Source organism: Nicotiana attenuata, unplaced genomic scaffold (assembly GCF_001879085.1).
Source record: "Nicotiana attenuata strain UT unplaced genomic scaffold, NIATTr2, whole genome shotgun sequence".
NCBI lineage: Eukaryota > Viridiplantae > Streptophyta > Magnoliopsida > Solanales > Solanaceae > Nicotiana > Nicotiana attenuata.
The window spans coordinates 50,862-77,591 of record NW_017670635.1 but is presented as its reverse complement, the minus strand read 5'-3'; the positions used below and the strand labels follow the sequence as shown (position 1 = coordinate 77,591).

Genomic DNA, 26,730 nt, shown 5'->3' with positions numbered 1-26,730 from the left:
CTTTCTCTCTGTGTATATTTTTTGTAAATCAAATTGAACAAGATGAGATTACGTTAAAGGCTTAATCACATTAATGCTTATACTCGAGCTATTCATCATAAAATAATTTAATAAAGTAAAACTAAATTAATTATAATTAAATAAAAACTTCAATAATATAAACATATATTATGCTGCTATTAATTAGGTATAAATAAGTTTTTACCATCAGGCTACACCCACTAATTTCATAAGCCTAATCATTGCACTTGGTAAAATCCATTAGAAAAGAGAACGTGTAACTTGCTCAAATCAGACAAATTTGCATTGGCCCGAATTTTTTTACCAGAAATGGAGCATATATCTTTATTCAGGTGTAGAAAATTTACATTCTTCCAGAAATGCCCTGGCTGTTGGTACCCGAGACCCACGTGTTAGACGTTACCCCACCAAATCCACGGCAAATTTCCGCTTTACTCCACCTCAGCCCCAAAATTGCCATTTCATATCACCGAGTCATCCATCTTCCTCTCTCCTCTCTTTCTAACATTCAAACCTAACTTTACCCAAACCAGAGGAAATGGTATCGGACTCGGAGCTCGTCGGCCGGCTGCGTGAGTTCCTAAGCACCTCCGACCTCACCACCACCACCACCACTGCCGTCCGACGAAAGCTCGAAGAGGACTTCGGTATCGATTTATCCGATAAAAAAGCCTTCATCCGAGAACAAGTTGATCTTTATCTTGAAAACCAGTTTCAACTTGAACAGCAGAAAAATGAAGGAGAAATGCATGACGAAGTCGATGAGGGACCGCCGGCGGAAGTGAGTGACGAAGAAGAAGATGCGGAGGAGGAGGAGGAAGAAGAAGAAGAAGAGCAAGAGGAATCTGAAGCTGTTACTAAAGTAAAACGAAGAAGTTCTAAGAAAAAGTATGTGAAATTTAGATATATGTTCATTTGATGTTCATGTGATTTTTTATGCCTTGTTCAAAAATTAAATGATACATTCTGTTGCTTCTATTTTAAGACGGCATTGTTACAATCATGCATGCGATATTTCATTTTCCTTTTGCATTTCTTCTGTGAAAAAAAGATATACTACTAGGTAATAGCTCAGAATAGAGGTTAGACTAGTACACTGCATAGTTAGGGGATGTTCTTGCTAATGATACATATTTCTAAGTTCTTTTTCATAACGGTGGTGTCGGGGGCACCTTACGTTCTTGAACCGATAACCATCTTTCGGCTCCTCCTAAACCCAGTGATCTTTCAACCGTAGCCTTTTCCCCCTTTGTATGAGAGTTTAAAGAAATTTCTCTGATCCTTCTCTTTAGCTAGTACCATTTTTTATCTTTCACCAAGCTCGGGAACTGCAAGTTAGGCGTTGCTCTATCCTGTTTAATGGTGTTGGACAAAGTTCATTGTTATATATGGTGGATAGGATAGACATAACCAAAACTCTGCCTAAATCTTGAAACTGTTGAGCCACATGCTTTCTATGGGAAACTCGAGACTCTTTATAAGAAGCCAAGGCCAAGAGCAAGCAGGAGTTGTCCTATCTGCCTAGAAAGATTCGATAAAGAAAATGTGAGTGGGCGGGAAATCAATAGACACAGAAAGAGAAGAACAAAAGGAGCAGAAGGCACTCCGCACTCCATTTTTTATGAAATCAAGGAGCAGCAGGTTAGACTTTGACACTTTCCCGTGCTGCTATGATGTAACGTGCAGACGTCCCAAGGCAGCAGGATGTATGGTGTAGGGCCCCCTATTTTATCTCCCTTATAGTCCTTTATGGATTTCGAGTCGTGAATAGAGCAGTGGCTTATTCGGCACTATATCACAATTCATTCTCGTCTTTCTATTTCTGCTACTATGCCTCCTGTTTACTGCTTAGTTCAATTACTTTTTTTTCTTGCAAACAAGAAGGGAAACAAATAGGCGATTCGAATCCCTGTTCTTCTGATTTCCTCTTGTCTGCTTTCTTGCTCATGCCAATGCCTAACAAAATAGTTAAGAAATCTGCATGGGATTATGTAGCAAGAACATCGGCTTCTCATGTCGATCTTCTGTTCGGCCAAGGGGAGGAGAGAAAGAACGCATGCATGGAGATTCTGTCTGTCGGAGGTTCGAGAATCTATGAAAGGACATCTAAGGCTAAGGTTATGAAGTAAAGGAAGTCCATTACTGAGAGAAGTGGTGATCTCGTCTTGCTTGCTGGGAGAGAGGAAGCTTCCGGACCATCTTTTCCAGCCAGACGCAACTCGACTAATTCACCTTGTACTTGCTACCTCTTACCAACACAAGTACCGGGTAATTACGTCCGTGGAAACAGCCTCTTGTAGAAATTCAGGGTAAGGCTGCGTACAATAGACCCTTTTGTGCTCCGGCCCTCCCCGGACCCCGCGCATAGCGGGAGCTTAGTGCACCGGGCTGCCCCTTTTTTAAGGTTTAGACAGATGAGAAGAAATAACCTAGTGTTTTGTTCCATTGAAATTTGGATACATATTTCTGTATTCTTGAAATAGCAATTCAACAGTGCTGTTTTTAATAAAAGATATTACGTTCTGAAAGAAAAAAAATGATAGTACCCCGGGTTTCCTTTTTTGCTTGTTTGGGTTGTTTTCACTACAGCTCCGCCTATATGAGTTTTGTATAGCTGGTTACATGCATAGATAATGGAGAAAGATTGCATTTTTACTCTATTGTTGTTCAAAAAAAAAAAATATAACGGAGAAAGATTGTGGTAAGTTGCCAGCATGTGAAAAGATAGTTATAATACATGAATGAATGTGAAGTTGGCCCACATAGAGCTGAACGGCTGCAGAGAATTCATATACTTGACCCTATTGATCTGGGATTGAGGCGTACTTGATCTATTGATTGATTTTTGTATTCGTCTATGTCTTCTTGGATGATTATCAGTTTTCCGGTGCCCGTATTTTGTCTTATGTTGGGCAGTTGAACCATTAGGTGTATTTTCTGCCTGACGGTGTCAATAGGCTCATGGACCACAAATTGCAATGAGTTATAGGAAGGATGAAAAGATTCCGGGGTTGGTAGGGAGGTGACCAGTTGGGGGGGGGGGGGGTAAAAAGTACGGGTTCGGGTTAGGGAGGGTGGACGACTAGGGTCGGGGGGGGGGGGTTAAAAAGTCGAAATCTTGTGATTATCTGCTGCCGTCTCCTTTGATTACAAATAGTTCTTGTTGTTGTCAAGGTTGTAGTCTTTGCTGAATTTGTCATCCTTGTGTTTCTGTCACTTCCTTTTCTATTCCTTTTCTATTAACCAAATATGTTACAGTAGTTCGATTGTGTTATGATTTGCTTGAGGAGGTTTAAACATTTCACTGCTATTATTGATATATCGGCATTAACTTTCAACTTATTCATTGTGTTCACTGCTTAATTGAAGGCTGAACTATGACTTCCATTTGCTATTGAGATTGTCAAAGTGAAGAGCGCTTTTCCAGCGATGTTAAATAATACTAATTGGTGTTGGGCCAGGATATTAATGTTACTTTTAAAAAAAACATTAAAAGTAAATATAGTATTTCAGGATTGCATTAGCCTGAGAGATTATTGCTTGTTCCTCCTCTTGTTTGCAGAGGCATTAGCTGCTTTTGCTATCATTCTTTCTCATGACTGCTACAAATATACTGCCAGAAACCAGCATAAGAATCTCCCAGAAGAAGTTATGCAAACTATAGCCAATCCATGCATGTGTTAATTGAAGAATGTGTAAAATGAATGAAATAGAGAAATTTACTTGGATTGTAATAGGCTAGGAGAAAAGAAGATCAATTCCTCGTATTAAGAGAGAAAGTAGATGCAAACCAAAAAATAAAACGAAAAAGAATGGAAAATCTCTGAGATGTTGATTGGCTTGAAGGAATGGGGAGGAAAGGAATACATAAGAATTACGAAACATAATGCAATTTTCAGTCAAAATATATTATGCTCATTGTTTCCATTCTATTTCCTTTCATCTATGATCCACCCAATTGTGACCCCTCAGGCAAAGTGCAAAAGAAGAGGAATAGCAGTCTTAAATAAAATCTAAAGTTGACATCTTACGAAACAGCTAGGAAGATCTAAAGTAGACACCGAGCAAAATAGTGACCAAAATCTTGCTTCTTTCCTTCCAAATAGTCACAATCAGAAAGCTTAGGTGGATTGTATGGTCGGAACCTCCCTTTTATGACATGTGACTTTATATTTCCCCTTTCATGACCTGATAGTTTATCTTGGTGGAACTTCAGTTAGTTTTGCTGAGAGAATGCTCTCTCCTTCTCTCTGGGAGAAGTCACCCCTATATAGCCAGGGGTATTGATCATGTGTGTGCATGTGAGTAGTTTACTTTGGTGGTTGTGTGACATCTTTTCTCATGTCCGGATCTGCATTATACGGTGGTATTAAGTTTAGATGATATTTAAACTAATGAAAGAAAGTTTCTTATCAATAGAGAAAAATGCTAATACCAAAAGGATGAGGTGATATTTGCTGATCAGTGATGCTAAGCTGGTTCATCGCTCTTTTGGTTATGCGCAGATCATGTCCTTGTCCTTCAGTACAACATTACTGATATCTGACAAATCTCATGTATCAAACCTGTTGACCCAGAACTTCCGAACTTTTAATGTTTGCAGCAAACAATTATTACCATTATATTTCATCAGCTATGAATCTGGGCATGTTGAGTGGGGAGAGAAAATATGAGTATCTGAATGATTGTAGTTGAAAAAAATTAATTGCTTATTTGCCTCTTATGGGGATCTCTTTATTTTAGCCTTAGATGTTAGACCACACTGGTTGAACTAATGGTACCCTAAATCTTATTAGGTCTGGGAAGAAGAATGAAAATGTTAAAAGGAAAGCTGGTGGATTTACCAAAATATGTAGCCTTTCTCCCCTACTTCAGAAATTTACTGGGGAAGCAGAACTTGCAAGGACTGAGGTATCACAAATCTGCATGCTTCTGTCTTCTTTTAAAGCCTCCATTGCCCTTGATATTATTGTGCATGAACTAAATCCTCACAAATGCTCTATGAAGGTGGTGAAGAGGATGTGGAACTATATTCGTCAAAATGATTTGCAAGAGCCGTCAAATAGGCGGAATATAAACTGTGATGACACATTACGAGAGCTTTTTGGTGTGGATAAAATAGACATGTTTCAAATGAACAAGGCCCTGGCAAAGCATATCTGGCCCTTGGATTCTGATGGTGGTATGGAGACGCTTCTCTTCATTCTTTCTTTTTCCTTTGTTTTCTCTTTTTTCCCCTTGGTTTGCTGAATACTTTCTGGTAAACTTTTCTATGACACTTGATTCTTCCCATTTGGCGAATTTTGTACATAGATCGCTTTTGGGTTGCTTCTTGCTAAATAATGCTGTTACTAACTTATCTTCAGTTCTTATAAAGTCTTGCTGCAACTGCTCTCAGATTAATTGCTTAGTTTCTGGAGAGGCTGCAATTCTAGATTTGTGTTTGTATGCTGTTGGCTTTTTAATGTTCTGCCATGTAAACCCTCAGGGGTTGGCCTGGTGGCAATAGACTTGAGCCTTGGGTTTGCTCCCTTTCAAGGTCTCAAGTTCGAAACCCACTGGGTGCAAACAATTTCTGAGGGCCATCGGACTGGATAAAACCTGAATTAACCGTGGTGCACTTGCGGGAAACTCCTTGCCGAGGGCCTGTGCACCCCCGGGATTAGTCGGGGCTCTTAGAGACTCGGACACCCGGTGCAAATCAAAAAAAAAAAAATGATCTGCCATGTAATACTGTATCGTGCTTTTTGATCATGTAGAAATCAGACACTTTAGAAGACTGTATTCTGATTCTTAACTATTGAAAGTAAAGGTGGGTTTCTACAAGCTCCTGAAAAGTACATTCTGTACTAGTTTTCATGTCATATTGTGGCCACCTTATTTCTCCGTAACTTTTTTTCTCTTCATTTATCATTCTATGCAATTATGAGCCTTTTCTGTGTTGCCGCCCAAGGTTAGCTTGTAGTCAATAATAATACATGAGGAAACAGTAATCTTACGAATGTAATATTAGCTGGGATGAAGAATGATAGAATGTTTCCTCATATAGGATGCTTAATTCCAACTTGTGGTCAGCATGTAAATCAATAATACTATTTGAGTAAACATTAAACTTATGTATGTAATATTAGCTGATGTTACAGCTTGTTAGTTTTGGCCGTTGGGTTTAACAACTAAAATCCTGTTGAATGATTAATTCTCGGCATGTGTAAAGTCTTGCATTTCTAATTTTCCACTTGTCACCTCTATGTGACTATGAATCAGTTTCCACAATAACAACTTCTGGTTCGGTAAATTCTACTGCGAAGGAAAAAAGTTCTACGGCAAAGAAAAAGCGGCAGAAGCAAGAGGAGGATGAAGGTAATAACTTAGCTTCAGCTACTATTCAGACAATTTCTTTTCCCAGCTGTGAAAGTTGTTTCTGCTTACTGTCCTTATGCCAAAAAACTTGTTTTAGTTTCTTAGATGGCTGTGGTAGTATTTATCCGTGCAACTTTATTTCAATTCATGATTTACATTTAAAAATATTAAAGGGTTGTTGTCTGTTCCTACATTGTTTTTTGTTGCTGATAAATTTTGATTCATACATAATTCTATTGTTATCCATACACAATGCACAATTTGTTAACAATATATTTGATCCCTCGTATATTTGATAATAGATTCAGATGAGCCAAAGAGAAAGGAAAAGCGGCACAACTCTGGAATTCTTGCTCCACTCCAGCTTTCTGATGCCTTAATAAAGTTCCTCGGTACAGGAGAGACTGAACTGCCACGAGGCAATGTTGTTAAAAGAATTTGGGATTACATTAAGCAAAATAACTTGCAGGTAGACATTAATTTGTGGTATCTCATCTAATTTCTCTCCACTGAATTAACATTTTCTTTTTCTTTTTATTCCTGCATTTTAAAAACTAGCTTTAAGGTCAATGTAGTGTGTCTTTAATATTTCAACTTTAGCTCGGTCATTCTCTATATGGCTTGCGGTAGGTGCTCATCCTTTTCTGCCCTTAGTCATATTCAGTGTTGCTGGTAACAGATATATACTTAAATGTTGCTTGATTTAGACAGGTAAAGTTCTTGAATGCTTTCATTTGCTTCACAAAATAGCTTTCTTGCAATACCTAGTGATAGGTTGTAAACGCACGTAGCCGTATAGGTGTCTAGCGTCATTACCTCGAAAGATCTGATTTTAGAAAGCAATAAGTCAGTTTCAAGTAGTTCTGGAAGAGAGAACTATTCTCAAGAATTTAATTTTCTGTCAAATTGTTAAGAAAATTAATTGTCCAAAACCATATAAAGAGACTACAATCCATTCCTTCAACTCTCCTCCCTAGGTGCAGGACTGAAGATCTGGAACACGGATAACCCTACATCAGGGATCGGTCTGGATTCAACAACAACAAAAATCCAGTGTAATGCTACAAGTGGGGGTCTGGGGTGGGTAGTGTGTAAGCAGACCTTACCTCTACCCTGAGCAGGTAGAGAGGCCGTTTCCGATAGGCCCTCGGCACAAGGAAAGATGATCTCCGATAGGCCCTCGGCACAAGGAAAGATGAAAAAAGAAGCAGGGATGGGTCTGAATTTATAATGGGCATCGGGTCAGCTCAACCCAAAAGCTAACTTACAAGGGGAGGATTATCCAAGAGCATATAATGAGACTGCAACCCATGCTGTTAACCGATGCTGGCCTTTAACAAAAAAAAAATTGAAATCTTTTGAAGGACATCAAAGACATGAATTGTCACTCAATCAGGTCATGTTTGTTTTCAGAGTTTGCTCCCTAAGGATCTCCAACATATATTTTTTATTCTTTTAATAATGGTGGTGTCGGGGTTAGCTTGTGTGCATGTCCACTATTCCACCGAGTACCTGCTGCCTCCTACCGATAGAGTTAGTAACGCTGTCCACCAAGGCTTAAGCAGATGAGAAGAAATCACCTAGAGAAGAAATCACCTAGTGTTATGTGTCTCCGATGTGATTTGAACTCAGCTCTTCAAGGTTTAATTGATCACTGGACAACAGCCTCCAAACATATTTACTATGTTGGGTTCAACAATGCCAAGAGTAGCGAATATGCTTCTTCATTTCTGCACAAGTTTGGTTACTTCCCCGTCGTGCTTCCTGACCAACAAGGGAATTCTCCATTACTCCTCTTTCACTTCCACTTGTGTTACCTCCTCCTCCTATCAGTCCATCCAAAAATTATGTTATTTAATTGCATCGCCATTTTGGCATGTAAGATAAGTAGTGATTTCTTATGATCTGACTAAGGTTTGGTGAGTAGAGTTATCCGTTATATGTGTTGGTGGGAGATAGCAGGTATCCCGTAAAATAACCTAGTATGTGCAAGTTGGCTTGGGCACTTCCATTATAAAAAGAAAGATATGTATAGAATTTACAAAGTCAGAAACTACAAAGTCATGCATGCTCGCTTGTCCTCACTCGCATTACTTTTTCTTGTCATATTAGCAGTGGTCTGTTTTTGCTTTAAAATGTCTTAAATTAATTAATTTCAGAATGTTGCTTGAGCATTGATCTAAAATATATAAATAATTGCCTAGGTACATTCTTTATGCTTGCCTTGATTTTCTTTTGGTTCTATCACCAACTTTGTTAAAGCACCTTCATTTAGACAGTGGAAGTATTTTATCCTGTCAGCTGACTTAATCAAACAATTTTATTTTCTTTGGCTCAGTATAATTATGTATTGCAAGAGAGTCAATTCAGTAAGTGGAGGATTGCATCTCTTCTCAACTAGGGAACTTAACATTGCATAATGAGCATGTAACAGGACGCAAATTTCTTATATATGATGAAGGAACACTGACAATTCATTAGCGCCCGACAACTTAAGCATTTAACATTTCCTTTTGAGTTTTCTTGAGAAAGCTTCCAAACATGTTTGATTGAGGGACAGAAATTGCATTTCCAGATTCAATTCTATGATTTATGTTCTGGTCTGATTGCTAAGCATAAACTTTATGGAAGTTCGGCATTCGCTAAAGTTTTCTTTGTTTATCTTGAAGGATCCATCTGACAAGAGGAAAATAATATGTGATGAGAAGTTGAAAGAACTATTTGATGTTGATACCTTCACGGGATTTGGAGTATCAAAACTACTTACTGCACATTTTATTAAGGCGGAACGGTGATATGGTGGGCTTCATTTTTCCAAAAGCTCAAGGGCTTCAGAATTTTGCTTCAAGTTTGAAGCTAGATACTAGATACTAACATCTTTGTTGTCTTCTCTGTTGTATATGTTTTTGGACACTACTGCGAACGACTATAGGGGAAGCGAACAGTATTTTAAGTTGATTCACGGGTCTTCTCCTATAATTACTTAAAAGGTCGTTTTGCTCAAACTGATTAACTGAGGAACTGTACTTCTGATGAAAAATGTGAATACTCATGTCCTTTCTCATGTGCTTTTTTCTGCCTCTGTTTTGAGGATATATACGGACATCTTGGGAAGAAGATTTGAATGATTGTCCAACAATGTACAAAGTTTTTGGTTGGGATTTTTCTTAGTCATCTCTAATACATTATTTGATAGACGATACTAATTAGTTGAGATTAAGACTTAGTCATGTTGGTATCCTTAACTAGGAGTTAATCTTTGTTAGAATGTATGTTTAATAGAAAATGTAGATAGTTTTCAGTGTTGGAGAACCTAAATTATTGAATACTAGATTGAGACATGTCTAATTGGAACGATATGGATGGTGAGGATTTAATAGTTGATTTCGACTAGCTTGAGATCGAGGCATATATATTTTTGTTGTCTGGATCCTGGTTCAAGATGGTTTAGCAATGCAAGAAGCTAATGAGAGTATTCCGTTCTCTTAGTAAATGGAAATCTAAAATTTTTGACTCATTGCTATTGTAGCTTCATTCTACTGATGTCTAAAGACAATGTAATCTCAAATTCATGAGCCTTTCATCTTTTTATTTCTCACATAATTAAGTCACCTGGTGTTCCAGATTGCTTCAGTGTTCTTGACGATTACCGATAGACATGTTCAGGCTGATTTATACGAGTGGTCTGAAGTCCGAAGTGAAGTGGCTACCAGGTTTGAAGTTTCAAATTCAGAATGAGTCTGAAGTTGAAGAAATGATCAACTGCTATGTACAAGGCCACAAGAGTAGCCACATGATGTAAATATATATTCCTTCCACAGTTTGGCCTTTTTGTAACCCCAATCGAACTGTGGTTATAAGTATTGATCAACCTCAATTTCTTTCAATCACATGGCTAATTAAGGTTGATCCTTATAAAAGATCAATCACATGGCCAGTTAAGTAATTCTCTTTCATTTTTTGTAAAGATCTTCTACTTTTTACATTAAAATTAAATTATATTTGAAGAAAAATTAACCATAGAACTTGGGGTCTAAAGCCTTTGCTTCACTTGTTTAGGCTTCACTTGGCACTGGGTTGTGAGACTCGTATCTAAGACCTCTGTTTGTTCTGATAATGTATTGTGTCGTATGGATTTCTGATGCAAATATTTAAGGGGCAAGTGCACGTATAGCCATTTTCAGGGATGCTATTTAAATATTAGCAAGTACTTATTTTGTCATGATATTTTAAACTAAAAATCATAAGTTCAGGACAATCAAAACATTTTTGTCCTGGAAAAATTGAAATTCAGGACGCACTGGTTAATTCCTAAATAGAAGTCCTTTAGAGTGGCTACGAGATAGGTTAGAGAAAACATGTTTGTTTACTTTTCTTTTTACAATAATAGAAAAAAACTGAAAATAAGCATAGAGTAATGGATCAGAACTTCCTTATACAAGTTTGACAGATGGAAACGAGTGAACTATCCATAGATAAAGCTGTGGGAAACGTGGGTTTTGCTAGAAAAGGTTAGACGGGATATTTTCCTTTTATTTTCGTAACTTTTTCTTATTTTAATAATTATTTCCTTATTTTGTGTTTTATTTCATGGGGCGGGTAACGGGTTGTGGGGTGGGTCGGGTCTAATCTAAGATCAGGTGGACCAAAAGTCTTGGATGGATGCCACATGTCCAGTCCGTCAAGTCAGGGGTATATGTGTTTGGATAGTAAGACGGTAGGGGTTCTTTTGATCCAATAGTGTAACGAGGGATAATTCTAAACAATTTTTAATAGTAGAGGGATACGTCAAACCCTTTTCGGATCATTCATTTATCACTTACTCTCATAAGTCTATATAGACTGTATTGCTATTTGGGAATGTGGTGTGTGTACTGCTTCTTTTCTTTTATTGGAAATGCTGTGTCCTATTCTTTTATGAGATAATGGGAATCAGAATCATTGCCCAAAAAAGACCATTCTCAGTTTTATCATGCAAACTTCCTCGTATCAAAATGTTTAGGAAAATATGTACCCCTGCAAAATTCCTCGTCTTCTGTATTTGTCATGTTGAATGGAAACTAAGAGGTAATAATACAGTAGAATACATAATGACACTGTTTCTTCTCACTATAACGTCTTGTTTTTCAAAGTTTAGAAAGTATTATTATATTAGTTAGTGTTTTGATGGGAGTATTTGAGAAGAGGTTGCTTTGTCCCTCATTGGAAAAAGAAAGAAGGAAGAAGTGTTTAAAAATACTTCTTTGTCTTACATGATTCGAATAATTTAAAGATGTTTAAGAGGGAACTAGAATTTGGCTATATTATTAATAGACAAGATTTGGAGGGCACTTGAGCACTTGGGGCTTTGGGCCAATTAAATAGCCCGAAATTTATTTCTTTTAGTCATCTATTAATTTTATTAATTAATAAAAAAACGTTTTAAATATTAAAATGTTTTAATTTTAAAAAGAGGTGACTTTTGTTTTAAAAGGTGCTTATTGGCAAAGGTTGAGTCTGTTAGTCCTAACAGACACCTAAAGGTTTTGAAAAGAGCTGACTTTTGGTATTAAAAGGTGCCTATTGGAAAATGTTGAGTCTGTTAGTCCTAACAGACACCTAAAGGGTTTATAAATACCCTTTTCTTCTCCAAAACAAAAATCATCAGAAAAGCAACAAAGTATCTTCTTCTTTTCTGCTATCTTCAATTCACCAAATTTGTTCAAGTGGAAATTCGAGTTAATTGCTGGTGCTCGAATTTCAGAGGCTTTGTAAAATCCTAGAGGAATTCTGCCATAATCCCTGCAGCAACGAAATTGGGAGGCTTAAATTCCTTAAGGACAGTGATTACACTATCAAAGTCTAATTATTTCTTCCGTATATTCTGTTATATTTTCTAACAATCTTAAGGAATTTAACAACACTGCAATGGAGGTTTCTGGTAGTGATTCTGGTTTCAACAAGATGTTCGAAGTGTTCAAACTGGATCGATTTGATGGCTCAAATTTCACCCGCTGGAAAGACAAATTGATGTTCTTTCTCACGGGGTTGGGAATAGCATATCTGCTGAGTTCTGATCTTACTGGAATGCCAGAACCTACTGCTGAAGACTCTAACAAAATTAAGGCGGCACGCAAAAAACGTGAAGATGATGAGGTGTGCTGTAGAGGTTTTATTTTAAACTCACTTTCTGATCGTTTCTATGATTTGTTCCTTCCTCACAAATCACCACAAGAAATCTGGAAAGCCTTGGAACAGAAATATACTGCTGTGAAGCAAGGAACGGACAGATTCCGTGGAATGAAATTTTTTGAATTTCAAATGATAGATGGGAAATCTATCATAGAACAGGTTGATGAGTTGCTGGTTTTGATATCTAGACTCAAAGATTTTAAAGTCGATGTTTCTGAATCTCTTCAAGTGGCTGCTATACTTGCAAAATTACCAGCCACTTGGAATGACTATAGGAAGAAATTATTACGTTCTTCCGAAGACTTTAATGTGGACCAGTTGACAAAGCATATTCGGATCGAAGAAGAATCACGAAAACGTGAAAATAAATATGCTGCGGAAACTAGTTCAAAGGTGAATTATGTTGAGTCTAGTAAGGCAAACAACTCAGGAAAATCTGGAAACAAGGCTGGAAAGAAGAGAAAGTTTGAGGCTGCTCCAAAGAAAAATTCTTCTAACATTAAGAAAGGTCCATGTTATACTTGCGGAAAAATGGGTCATTTTAAGAGAGATTGCAGGTTTCGTAAGAGACATAAAAATGAAGAAAATGGTGGGCAGAAGAGGGTAAATAATGTTGAACAACAACAAGCTTCTTCTTCGGATATTGTTTCTATGATTTTTGCTTTTACCAACTTGAATATGAGTATGGTAACTGAATGCAACATGGCAGCAACTATGAAATCTGCAGATTGGTGGTATGATTCCAGTGCTACAGCTCATGTATGCAATGACAAGAGTTTCTTCAAACATTATGAAGTTGCAACAAGTGATGAAAAGGTTTTAATGGGAAATAATGACACCGCCAAGGTCTTTGGAAAAGGAACAGTTGAACTACAATTCACTTCGGGAAAGAAGTTGATTTTAATTAATGTTCATCATGTACCTGATGTTAGGAAGAATTTAATTTCTGCAAGTTTATTAAGTAAGAAAGGCCTCAAAACTGTTATAGAGGCAGAAAAGATTATTTTCTCTAAGAATGGTGTATTTGTAGGACAAGGCTACTCTTGTGAGGGTATATTCAAATTAAGTATTAATAAAGTTGAAGTTTCTGCTTATATGATTGAGTCATCTATTAATTTATGGCATGCTAGACTTTTACATGTTAATTTTCGATATGTTAAGTTTATGTCTAAAAATAAATTAATTCTTGTTGTTGAGAATAATGGTAAAAAATGTGAAATTTGCATACAAGCTAAGATGACTAAGAAATATTTTCCAAAGAATGAAAGAACAAGTAATCTACTTGAACTTGTGCATTCCGATATATGTGAATTGAAAGGTCATTTAACTAGAGGTGGAAATAGATACTTTATTACTTTTATAGATGATCATTCTAGATATACACATGTTTACTTAATGAAAATAAATGATCAAGCATTTGATATGTTTAAGAGTTACAAAGCATTAGTTGAAAATTAATTGGAAAAGAAGATTAAAATCCTACGTAGTGATCGAGGAGGCGAATATCTTCCAATGAATTTTCTGTATTTTGTGAAGAAAATGGTTTGATTCACCAAGTTAGTGCACCGTATACCCCACAACAAAATGGTCTTGCTGAAAGTAAAAATAAAACGTTGGTAGATATGGTTAATGCCATGCTTTTACATGCAAAGTTACCAACAAATTTGTGGGGGGAAGCTTTGTTAACGGCTTGTTTTGTGCATAATAGAGTTCCTTCAAAGAAATTTAAGGTTTCACCATATGAATTATGGAAAGGAAGAAAGCCTAACCTAAATTTCTTAAGGGTATGGGGCTATTTAGCCAATTATAGAATTCCAAATCCTAAAAGGACTAAGTTAGGACCTAGAGGAATTAAAAGCATATTTGTAGGATATGCTGAGAACTCAAAGGCATACAGATTATTTGACATTGAGTCTAAGTATATTGTGGAATATAAAGATGTTGAGTTCTTGGAAACAAAGTTCATTGGTGACTCTAATAATTCACATGAGCACACAGAAATTACTAAACAAGATGGTAATGCAACAAGCATTCGTGATAATGCAGTAACTCAAGAAAATTGTGCAAAACCTAGTTCTTCTTCTAACAATAAAACAAAGGCAATTGAATCTCCTATAGAACCAAGAAAAAGTCAAAGAGTTAGAAAAGAAAAAAAATATAGGTTCTAATTTTATTTCTTCTCAAGCACTAGTCTTTTTGGTAGAAGGAAGCAGAGATGAAGTATTAAATAAAATACCCATTATTTTAAATTTAGAAGAGGATCCTAAAACCTATAGTGAGGCTATGGCTTCGCGGGATTCTTCTTTCTCGAAAGAAGCTGTAAATGATAAAATGGATTCTCTCTTATCAAATGGTACATGGGTATTGACAGATTTACCTTCTAAAACTAAACCTATTGGGTATAAATGGGTTTTTAGAAGAAAATACAATACTGATGGTTCTCTACAAGCATTTAAAGCTAGACTAGTAGCCAAGGGATTTAGACAAAAGGCAGGAGTAGATTATTTTGACACATATGCTCCTGTGGCCAGGATTACTTCAATAAGAGTATTATTTGCTTTGGCATCAATATATAATCTAAATGTCCATCAAATGGATGTTAAGACGACATTCTTAAAAGGTGATCTTGATGAAGAAGTTTATATGGAGCAACCCGAAGGGTTTGTGCTTCCTGGAAATGAGAAGAAAGTCTGTAAATTAGTTAAGTCCTTGTATGGATTAAAACAAGCTCCAAAACAATGGCATAAAAAATTTGATAGTGTTATATTATCAAATGGTTTTAAACATAACAGAGCAGATAAATGCATTTATTCTAAATTCACAAAGGACTATGGAGTGATAGTATGTCTTTATGTTGATGACATGCTAATCATAGGAACTAGCATGCAAGGCATAAATGAAACAAAGAAGTATTGAACTTCTCAATTTAAAATGAAAGATTTGGGAGAAGTTGATACTATCTTAGGTGTTAAAGTTAAAAGACATAGTGGGATTTTTGCCTTATGTCAGTCTCATTATATTGACAAGGTTCTTTCCAAATTTAATCATTTGGGTATTAAAGAATTTAATACTCCATTTGATGCTTCTAGCAAGATGGTTGAGAACCCCGGAAGATCTGTTAGTCAATTAGACTATGCTAGTGCAATTGGTAGTTTAATGTATGCTATGCATTGTACTAGGCCAGATATTGCCTTTGCGGTTTGTAAATTGTCAAGGTATACTCACAATCCAAGTGGGGATCACTGGAAAGGTATAGTGAGGGTACATGGTTATCTGAAAAAGACAAAAACTTTTGCCTTGTATTATAACAGATTTCCTTCAGTGTTAGAAGGATACTGTGATGCTAGTTAGATAACTAGTGTTGGTGATAACAAGTCAACGTCTGGGTGGACATTCACTTTAGGTGGAGGAGCGATTTCGTGGGCTTCTAAGAAACAGACGTGTATTACTCATTCCACAATGGAATCTGAGTTTATTGCTTTAGCAGCTGCAGGAAGAGAAGCAAAATGGCTAAGAAATATGTTGTTAGATATAAAATTGTGGCCACAACCAATGCCAGCTGTTCTCTTGCACTGTGATAGTGAAGCAACTATGTCTAAGCCATTTAGCAAAATATACAATGGAATCTAGACATATTGCTTTAAGACATGAGTACATAAGATAATTAATTTCGGATGGAATTATTACTGTTGTGTACATCAAGTCTAATGACAACCTTGCTGACCCATTCACTAAAGGACTCGCGAGGGATATATAATAAGCACAACAAGCGCTATGGGTCTAAGGTAATTTAAATTTGTCACTAGTAACGGGAACCTTACCTTTCTTATTATTCAACAATATTAAAGGTTTAAAAGGTAATAACAAGTTATAGTTGTGACGGATAGCAGGTACTGGAAATTAGTACCTAGAAAAGGAGGATGAGTATAAAAAATACTCTTAGTGAAGAAGCAGAGTTCGGTTTAGGAACTAAAGAAGTCCGTGTTAAGGATTTGGTTAAATCTTCACCTATGTACACACAAGAAGTGGTGCAGCTTCGATCAAAGTTTGGGATACAAAACTTGATAAGTGTTTATGAATTCAAGAAGTAGCACAAGGCCATAGTTGGGTGCTAAAACTCACGGTGAACAAATTGTGAAGTTGGTACGATTTATGTATAAAGCTTTTCCGTCTTGTCAAAAAGGAATTGTGGTTTAATAGAACTTAATCTAACCATCAATTTCGAGAAGGTCTTGAATAATTTATACAAGTAGTAGGTTTAAATCGAAAGATACCTACTATACGCATGAATCTTATAAACAACATCAATCACTAACTAAGTGGAGGATTATTATATTAGTTAGTGTTTTGATGGGAGTATTTGAAAAGAGGTGACTTTTGTTTTAAAAGGTGCCTATTGGCAAAGGTTGAGTCTGTTAGTCCTAACAGACACCTAAAGGGTTTATAAATACCCTTTTCTTCTCCAAAACAAAAATCATCAGAAAAGCAACAAAGTATCTTCTTCTTTTCTGCTATCTTCAATTCACCAAATTTGTTCAAGTGGAAATTCGAGTTAATTGGTGGTGCTCGAATTTCAGAGGCTTTGTAAAATCCTGGAGGAATTCTGCCATAATCCCTGCAGCAACGAAATTAGGAGGCTTAAATTCCTTAAGGACAGTGACTACACTATCAAAGCCTAATTATTTCGTCCCTATATTCTGTTATATTTTCTAACAAAAAAATCATCTCTTCCAAGGTTCTGCACATAAAACTTACGAAAAAATATATTTACGTATGTTTACATTCATGTTATGTTCACATACACCCAACCCACCACACCCACCTTCAACAAAGAAGGGAAGCACGAGAGTCTTGCGTTTATATTGTATGTAGTCACGTAGGTTTATATTTACATACATCCGATAAACAAAATTATAATAAATAGAACTAAACCAACTCAACCAAACACAAAACCATAAGTAGAAAAGGATATGAAGCACTGGAATATTACTGAAAGTGAAACTACTACGCAAGCTCAAACAACTCCTTGATACTGATCATCTTTTTTCTTTTTTAAATATTCAGCCACAACTCTTTTTTCCTGGTAACCCCATAACTATTCCGCCACAAATTTCTCTTACTATGTTACTAAACACGTCTTATAGCATTTGTAATATGAATCCTGTTAGAAAATAATAAACAAAAAATGGCTTTGAGGCGTGAAAATCGACTGTCCTTAAAGAGTTATCGCCTGTATACTAATTTAGGGAAATACAAAACGATTCTCTTCAGGATACAACAAAGCCTGAAATAATACTTGTGATTTTTCTGTCCTACTTCGTTGGAAATTCTTGAGTATTTATAGGCAACCAACAGACCTTTTCAGAAAAGATGTCTTGTTTCACAAACAGACATATTCGGTTGGACCCTTTCATAACAGACACAATTATTTATTCGAATTTTGAATTTAAAATTCAAATAAATTTAATTATTCTGTCACAAAAATAAAATAATTAATTTTAGGATCCGACCCGGCCCGCGCCCAAGTCCCAAGTCCAAGTCCAAGTCTTTGATTATAATATTTAAATATATAGTATACTTAATTGCACACACTTAAAAGTATGTGTCCTAAATCAAAGACATAAAAGGGACAAGTGCTTAAAAAGCTCCAAAAATGCCTTCTCTCTTCCGATGTGGGAACAACCCACTTTCCAACATGTGAAATAACAAACTATCTTACAATCCCCCACTAGTTTGTTATTTCATTTCATAACACTTGTGAATAATAGAAAGTATCTTATATAGATTTGAACTTTCCTTTAGTGTAAGTACTTTAAAGCATTGACGAAGTTATTGGTATCTTAAGATTTGAACCACAACTCCTTGTGCCAAAACCGAAAGTACCACACACACATCGTTATCTAGTAGTTTAGAAAATCCAGTATTCGCTTTAGCACGTTTACGGCCATGTGCTCATCCTGAATTCATGAATATTTACAAGATCAACCCTTTAAATCTTTCTAGAAGCGGCACCACTTCAATATTCATATAGGTGGAATTAGTTACTATGTCCCTGTTACTCCAGACATTAATAATTCCATTAAGATTAATCAACCTCTTCATGTAACAGTATGCACTTTGGAGTTTGTCTTTATGCCCCTGTTATAACAAGCATTTAACAACTCCTTAACTCCTCACATAACAGTAAGTAGTACAATAGAATTAGGGCTCCTAAAGAGGAGATCAGTTCTTAAACAATACAAGTAACTTGTTATTACCCATTGAACTTATATTGTTAGAGTGTATACTAACATAAAGTGGGGTTCCCATTCCTTGCATTTAATTTAAGGGTCTCAGCCCCATCCCTTTACTAGTTTGTTGTACTACATCTCTACCCAATGGCTTCGTAAGTGGATCGGCCAAATTCTTATTTGATCTCACATATATTATAGCTATAGCTCCCTTTGTAATTAATTCTCTTATATAAGCATGTCACAAGCTTATATGTATCGATTTCCCATTGTATATTTTATTGTGAGCAACACACATTGTAGTCTCACTATCACAGAATATGGAAATGGCTGGCATAGATTGTGGCCACAACTTTATATCAAGTAACATATTCCTCAGCCATTCTGCTTCTTTTCCAGCAGCTGCTAATGCAATAAATTCAGGTTCCATAGTAGAATGGGAAATACATGTTTGTTTCTTGGATGCCCAACTAATGGCTCCACCACCTAGAGTAAATATCCATCCCGATGTGGATTTATTATCATTAACACTTGTAATCCAACTTGCATCAGAATATCCCTCTAATACATTAGGGAAACCATTATAGCAAATGCCTAAGTGCTTTGTATATTTTAAATATCCAAGTACTCTACTTAATGCTTTCCAATGATCATTACCTGAATTACTGGTAAACCTTGAAAGTTTACAAACAGCAAATGCTATGTCGGGTCTAGTGCAATGCATTGCATACATCATACTACCTATCGCACTTGCATACTCCAACTGTGCTACTGCTCTTTCAGTATTAGCAGATAGCTTAATACAATCATAAGGAGTATTATACTCCTTTATTCCTAAATGACTGAATTTAGTAAGAATTTTATCAATATAATGTGCTTGTGATAAAGTCATTCGCTTGTTATCTCTTTTGACCTTGATTCCCAAAATAGTATCAACTTCATTTAAATCTTTCATTTTAAAAACTGAAGTTAGATACTTCTCGATCTCGGTAATTCCTCGTAGATTCGTACAAAAAATCAGCATGTCATCGACATATACACAAATTATTACTCCATATTCTTTTGTAAATTTAGAGTAAATGCACTTGTCTGCACTACTATGTACGAACCCGTTTGATAGTATTACACTATCAAACCTTTCATGCCACTATTTAGGCGCTTGTTTGAGACCATAGAGAGACTCTATCAATTTACAAACTTTCTTTTCGTTTCCCGGAAGAACAAATCCTTCAGATTATTGCATATATATTTCTTCACTAAGGTTTCCATTTAAAAAGGCCGTCTTAACATCCATTTGATGTACATAAAGATCATAAATGGAGGGCAAGGATAAAAGGACTCTAATGGATGTTATTCTTGCAACAGGAGCATATGTATCAAAATAGTCTATGCCTTCCTTTTGGGTGAAACCTTTTGCAACTAATCTTGCTTTGAAGGTTTAGACAGAACCGTCTGTATTGTACTTTCTCCTAAAGACCAACTTACAACCTATAGGCTTTGATCCAAGAGGAAGATCAACTAAAACCCAAGTGTTATTTGGTATAATTGAGTCCATTTCATCATCAATGGCTTCTTTCCAAAAGGCAACGTCTCTAAAAGACATTGCTTCTTGAAACGCCTTTGGGTCTTCTTCAACATTCAATACAATAGGAATTTGATTACAACTGTTTGTCCTATCTCCTTCAACAAGAAATACTATAGACTTTGAAGAAATAAAATCAGAACCAAGATGTTTTTCTTTTCTTATTCTTTGGCTTTTCCTTGGTTCTATTTGCATATCATCACCTCTTTCTTTATTTGTAATAATTTCAGAAGGTGAGTTAGCATCAATACGTTTTCTATTTACTTCAGTGATTTCACTAGCATTGTCATTTATAAATCTATTTTCAATAAACTCAACATGTATAGATTCTATAATGATATTAGATTCTAGATCTAGTAGTCTATATGCTTTGGAGTGTTGTGCATATCCTACAAAAACACTTTTAATTCCTCTAGGACCCAATTTTATTCTTTGATGGTCAGGTACTCTGTAATAGGATATACACCCCCACACTTTAAAATAATTTAAATTTGGGTTTCTACCATTCCAAAGCTCATAAGGCAAAATATGTATACCTTTTGAAGGCACTCTATTTAAAATATAACATGCAGTTAGTAGTGCTTCATCCCATAAATTATGTGGCAAATGTGCATTAAGTAACATTGCATTAACCATGTCCACCAAAGTTCTATTTTTTCTTTCCGCCAACCCATTTTGTTGAGGAGTATAAGGAGCACTCATTTTGATGTATTAGGCCATGCTCTTCACAAAACATATTAAATTCGTTAGAAAAATATTCTCTGCCTCTATCACTTCGAATAATTTTAATTTTCCTACTCCTTTAATTTTCCACAACAGACTTGTATCCTTTAAACTTTTGAAAAACTTCATCTTTAGTTCTAAGTAGGTAACATATGTAAATCTAGAGAAGTCATCTATAAAAGTAATAAAATATCTTTTGCCTCCTCTAGTAAATTCTCCATTTAATTCACACAAGTCTGAATGTATTAAATCTAATAGTTCTGTGGATCTTTCAACTTTACGAAATGGTTTCTTTGTCATCTTTGCTTGTATGCAAATTTCACATTTTATATAATGAGTTTTACATGAGATATAACCATTTTTTGGACATATAATTCAAGGAGCCGAAATTTAAATGTCCTAGTCTAGCATGCCATAAACAAGAATCAGACTCAACGATATAAGCAGAAACATAATTTATTTCATTAATACTCAATTTGAACACAGTTATAGCCTTTTCCAACAAAAACTCTATTCTTAGATACTATTACATGATCAGACTCAATAACTATCTTAAAGCCTTTCTTTGACAACAAAGCAGCGGACATTAAGTTTTTCTTCCTTTCAGGAACATGATACACCTTCAGTAATGTCAACTTCTGTCCGGATGTGAAGTGAATTTCAATGCTTCCTTTTCCAGCAATATCTGCCGCAACATGGTTTTCCATCAAGACTTGTTCAGAATCCTGCACTTCCGCATATGTCTTGAACATCTTCTTGTCATAACAGACATGAATACTAGCACCTGAATCTAGCCACCAGTCTTGAGTATTTGTAGCAGCGGTAGCCATGTTCAATTCGGTGACTATACCAATTTGCATTGCGGAAATCATGGCAACCAGTCCTTGGGCAGAATTTTCCACTACGTTTGCCTTTTCAGAATTTCCAGATTTTTCGAACTTCCCAGACTTTTCGGTATCGCCTGCATTGAAATTTATTCCTGCCTTTCTATATCTACAATCCCGAATCATATGGCCTTTCTTTCCACAGTGATGACAACTAAAGTTCATTCTCTTTTTAAAAGAAGACTTTTTGGAAACTTTTAGATTTTTGTTCCCATTTCCTAAACCATTCTGACTAACAAAATTGACTGCGAAACTCGAGGGCTGATTAATAGCATCCCAAGCACGAGTCTCACTTTCAATTTGAATGTGAGTACGAAATTGTTCCACGGTAATTTTATCCATTGAATGTAGGATTTTCTTTCTATAGTCATTCCAGGAGGAAGGCAATTTCGAAAAAATAGCACCTATTTGAAGTGCATCAGGAATTTTAACTTCAAGATCACTTAGTTTTGATACTAGGATTTACAGTTCATGAATCTGATCCATTATAGGCCTAGTATCAAATATTTTAAATTCAAAATACTGCAGAGCCAGGAATTTGACAATACCTCATTTTTCATTTTGGTATGCAGTTTGTAGAGCAGTCCAAATCTCCCTTGGCGACTTCAGATTGCAGTAGAGATCATAGAGTCGATTTGTCAAGGTATTCAGAATATGACCGCGACACAACAGTTCAACATGTTCTCGATTCTTCCTTTCTTCCTTGACTGCATCAGAATCTTTTGCTGTAGGCTCAGGCATCGCTGGCAAGGCAGAATCAAGAACATAGTAGATATTGAGAGCAGACAACAAGAATATCATCTTGTCTCTCCAGCGGGTAAAATTCGTTCCATCAAAGCAATCAAGTTTGATGATGTCACGACCCGGATTTCCCTCTCTCGGGAGTCGTGATGGCGCCTACTATTGGGAGCTGGGCAAGCCAAAACTTAACTACTTACTTCGTTAATGAATTACTTCTTTTTAACAAATATAAGCGATAACATGAAATCAGCGGAACTTTAAATAATTAAGCGGAAGGTAACAATAAAATATCTGGAATGAATGTCTATTACAACTTCTAAAACCTCCAATACCCAAAATCTGGTGTCATAGTGTCACAGACTGTCTAAGACTACTACATACAAGGTCTGAAGAAAACATCAGTACACTGTTCCTGAATAAAGGATAAGGAAACAGGAAATAGAGATAGAGGGAGACGCCAGGGCCTGCGGACGCCTGCAGGTCTACCTTGGGTCTCCGGGTGGAGTGAAGGAAGTAGTCCAACTACTGTACGAAAGCTGCTCCGGGATCTGCACACAGTGCAGAGTGTAGTATCAGCACAACCGACCCCATGTGCTGGTAAGTGCCTAGCCTAACCTCGGCGAAGTAGTGACGAGGCTAGGACCAGACTACCAAATAAGCCTGAGCAATTTAACTATATACAACGGAAAAGAAGAACAGTAATATGCGGTCAAGTATGGGAGGGGGAAGCATCGAATAGTAACAGAAGAGCAACAATTAAATATGAAGATCACCACAGTTCAATTGAAAATAGGAAGGGGAGATCATGCTGCGGGGTACAACAAGTATCAACAGGAAACCAACAATTTAATGTAGAGAAATCGTAATTCAGTTATCAATAAAAATTAGGAAATCAAAGACAAGTGCACGGCATCACCCTTCGTGCTTTAACACTCTCTCACTAAAACAGTACACGGCATCACCCTTCATGCTTTACACTCTTCCTCACCCAAGCAACAATCACAAGGCAAATAGGGTAAGGGAATCTATAACATCGAAATAAAATCAAGTAACAACAGAAAATCAGTAAATAAACGTAAAGGCAACATAACTCAATTATCGGCAAGAATCAGGAAAATCAAGGACAAGTGCACGGCATCACCCTTCGTGCTTTTACTCTTGTCCTCACCATAAGAATCAATATAAATTGCACGGCATCACCCTTCGTGCTTTTACTCTCATCCTCACCATGAAATCAATATAATAGGCACGGAATGGTACATCGTGCGGCACGGCACCACCCTTCGTGCTTTTACTCTCATTCCTTACAAAAACAATGCACGGCATCACCCTTCGTGCTTTAACTCGCTTCCATACCCAAACAACAATCACAAACAATGGGGCAAGGGAAAAAATGAAATTACAATAAGAATCCCGGCAAGGGAGCAACAATTCAACAATTAGGTCCCGGCAAGGGAACATCATCAATAACATCAACATCCTGGCAAGGGAGATAACAAATAAAGCAACATAGCCCGGCAAAAGGGGCAACATAATGATCTCTTCTCTTTCTCACTTTTACTTCACAATCCTCTTCGCAACTCGAGTCGATGCTCTAACGGTTCAATTATCACTTATGCTTTCATAATTCATCTCACATCTCGTGGCAGGCGTACCACCCGCTCCCATTTCATCATATCTTGTGGTAGGCGTACCACCCGCTCCCAGTTACAACCAACAATAATCACAAGGAATCCCGGCAAGGGAACAGAACAACATAATAACTTTCCGCCGAGGGAACAATGATGATAATAACATGTGAGGCATAATAAACCACAACGGAGTCATAACAAATTATAACACAAGACTCACGGGCATGCTTGACACCAACGTATAGATACTCGTCACCATGCCTATACGTCGTACTCCACAATTAGCACGTAGCAATTAGACACAACTCCTAATCCCTCAAGCTAAGGTTAGACCAAACACTTACCTCGATGCCACGGACACAGTTCAAGCCTCAACTATAGCTTTACCTCGTGATTCCACCACCAATTCGCTCGTATCTAGTCACAAGTTACTAAATTATATCAATGAATGCTAAATAAACAATTTCTAATGCATGAAAATAAGGTTTCTAAAGCTTTTCCCAAAAAGTTAAAAATAGCCCTGGGCCCACACGGTCGAAACCCGAGGTTCGAACCAAAACCCGACTACCCATTCACCTATGAACTCAAATATATAATTTGTTTTAAAATCGGACCTCAAATCGAGGTTCAAATCCTCTTTTTTTGAAAAACCTAGGTTCTACACAAAACACCCAATTTCCCCAATGAAAATCATTGATTTTGAGTTGAAATCATGTTAAAAGATGTTAATGATTGAAGGAAACAAGTTAATGATTACTTACCCAAAAAGTTTTGGTGAAGAAGTGCTTCAAAAATCGCCTAAGAGCTTTGGAGAAGAAAGAGTTTATGAATTTTTATGAAAATCCCGTAATGGGTTCTGTTTTGAGACTTTAAAATAACTGGGCAAAAGTGTTCTTCGCGTTCGCGACATGCCCTTCGCGTTCGAGATGGGTTAGGCCTGGTAGGCCTTCGCGTTCGCGGAATGTGTCTCGCGTTCGCGGAGCTTGGCTCCTCGAGCCTACGCGTTCGCGGACCATCGGTCGCGTTCGCGATGAATAACCTGGTGACCCCTCCCCTCAACCTTACGCATTCGCGAGAGGAGGGACGTGTTCGCGAAGGGTCTCCCCCCTCAGCTTCGCGTTCGCGTCTCAACCTTCGCGTTCGCGAAGAAGAAACTGGGCACCTGGGATCTTTGCCTTACGCGTTCGCGAGGGGTACCACGCGAGCGCGAAGGGTAAAATCCCTGGGCACTGACTGCAGAAAATCTGCAACTTATCCAAACATAGGTACTAACTCAAACATAGGTACTAACTCAGCAACATCATACGAACCTATCCGTGCAATCAAATCGCCAAAATAACCTCAATAACAATGAATCAAACCTCAAAATCAAGAAGTTTTTCTCAAACTTCATCAAGTATCAAATTTAGCAATTTAGGTCCGAATCACGTCAAGTGACGTCCGTTTTTCACCAAACTTTACAGAAACATCTTAAATCATATATAAGACCTGTACCGGGTGCCGGAATCAAAATACGGGCCCGATACCAACACGTTCTAATCAAATTTCTTTTCAAATTTCCTTAAACAATTTCAGAAAACAATTTCCTTTAAAAATTCATTTCTCGGGCTCGGAACCTCGGAATTCGATTCCGGGCATACGCCCAAGTCCCATATTTTCCTACGAACCCTCAGGGACCGTCAAATCATGGGTCCGGGTCCATTTACCTAAAATGTTGACCGAAGTCAAATTTATTCATTCTATAGACAAAGCTTATCATTTTTTACAGATTTTCACATTTAGGCTTTCCGGCTACGTGCCCGGACTGCGCACGCGAATCGAGGTGACACTAAATGAGATTTTCAAGGCCTCGGAAACATAGAGTGTATTTTAAAAACAAGTGATGACCTTTTGGGTCATCACATTCTCCACCTCTAAAACAACCGTTCGTCCTCAAACGGACATAAGAAGGAAGTACCTGAGTCGGGAAAAAGATGGGGATAACGGCTCCGCATATCGGACTCAGACTCCCAGGTCGATGCCTCAGGAGGCTGACCTCACCAATGGACACGAACAGAAGGAAAACTCTTCAACCTCAACTGACGAACCTGCCAGTCTAGAATAGCCACCGACTCCTCCTCATAAGACAAGTCCTTGTCCAACTAGACAGTGTTGAAGTCTAACACGTGGGATGGATCGCCGTGATACCTCTGAAGCATGGACACGTGGAACACTTGATGCACGGCTGATAAGCTCGGCGGCAATGCAAATCTATAAGCCACCTCTCCCACTTGATCAAGAATCTCAAATGGACCAATGAACCTAGGGCTAAGCTTGCCCTTCTTCCCAAATCTCATCACGCCCTTCATAGGCGACACTCGTAGTAATACCCGCTCACTGACCATAAA

The 26,730-nt window shown here is 37.1% G+C and overlaps 1 protein-coding gene across 1 annotated transcript; it reads left to right on the top strand.

Annotated features, from left to right (window-relative positions):
• Positions 1-469: 469 nt before the first annotated feature.
• LOC109241744 (upstream activation factor subunit spp27-like) lies at positions 470-9,551 on the top strand. The gene is made up of 6 exons (XM_019408515.1): positions 470-909; positions 4,818-4,932; positions 5,029-5,203; positions 6,286-6,381; positions 6,684-6,850; positions 9,051-9,551. The coding sequence occupies exons 1-6, from the start codon at positions 560-562 to the stop codon at positions 9,174-9,176; spliced, it is 1,029 nt and encodes a 342-aa protein (XP_019264060.1). The 5' UTR covers positions 470-559; the 3' UTR covers positions 9,177-9,551.
• The last annotated feature ends 17,179 nt before the right edge of the window (positions 9,552-26,730 follow it).

What these genes read in the sequence shown, in the direction of transcription:
- LOC109241744 (XM_019408515.1), top strand. Translation starts at nt 560, where the DNA reads ATGGTATCGGACTCGGAGCTCGTCGGCCGGCTGCGTGAGTTCCTAAGC. An exon ending in GCCCTTGGATTCTGATGGTG is followed by an intron (nt 5,204 to 6,285) that starts GTATGGAGACGC and finishes ACTATGAATCAG; the next exon opens with TTTCCACAATAACAACTTCT. An exon ending in TTAAGCAAAATAACTTGCAG is followed by an intron (nt 6,851 to 9,050) that starts GTAGACATTAAT and finishes TTTATCTTGAAG; the next exon opens with GATCCATCTGACAAGAGGAA.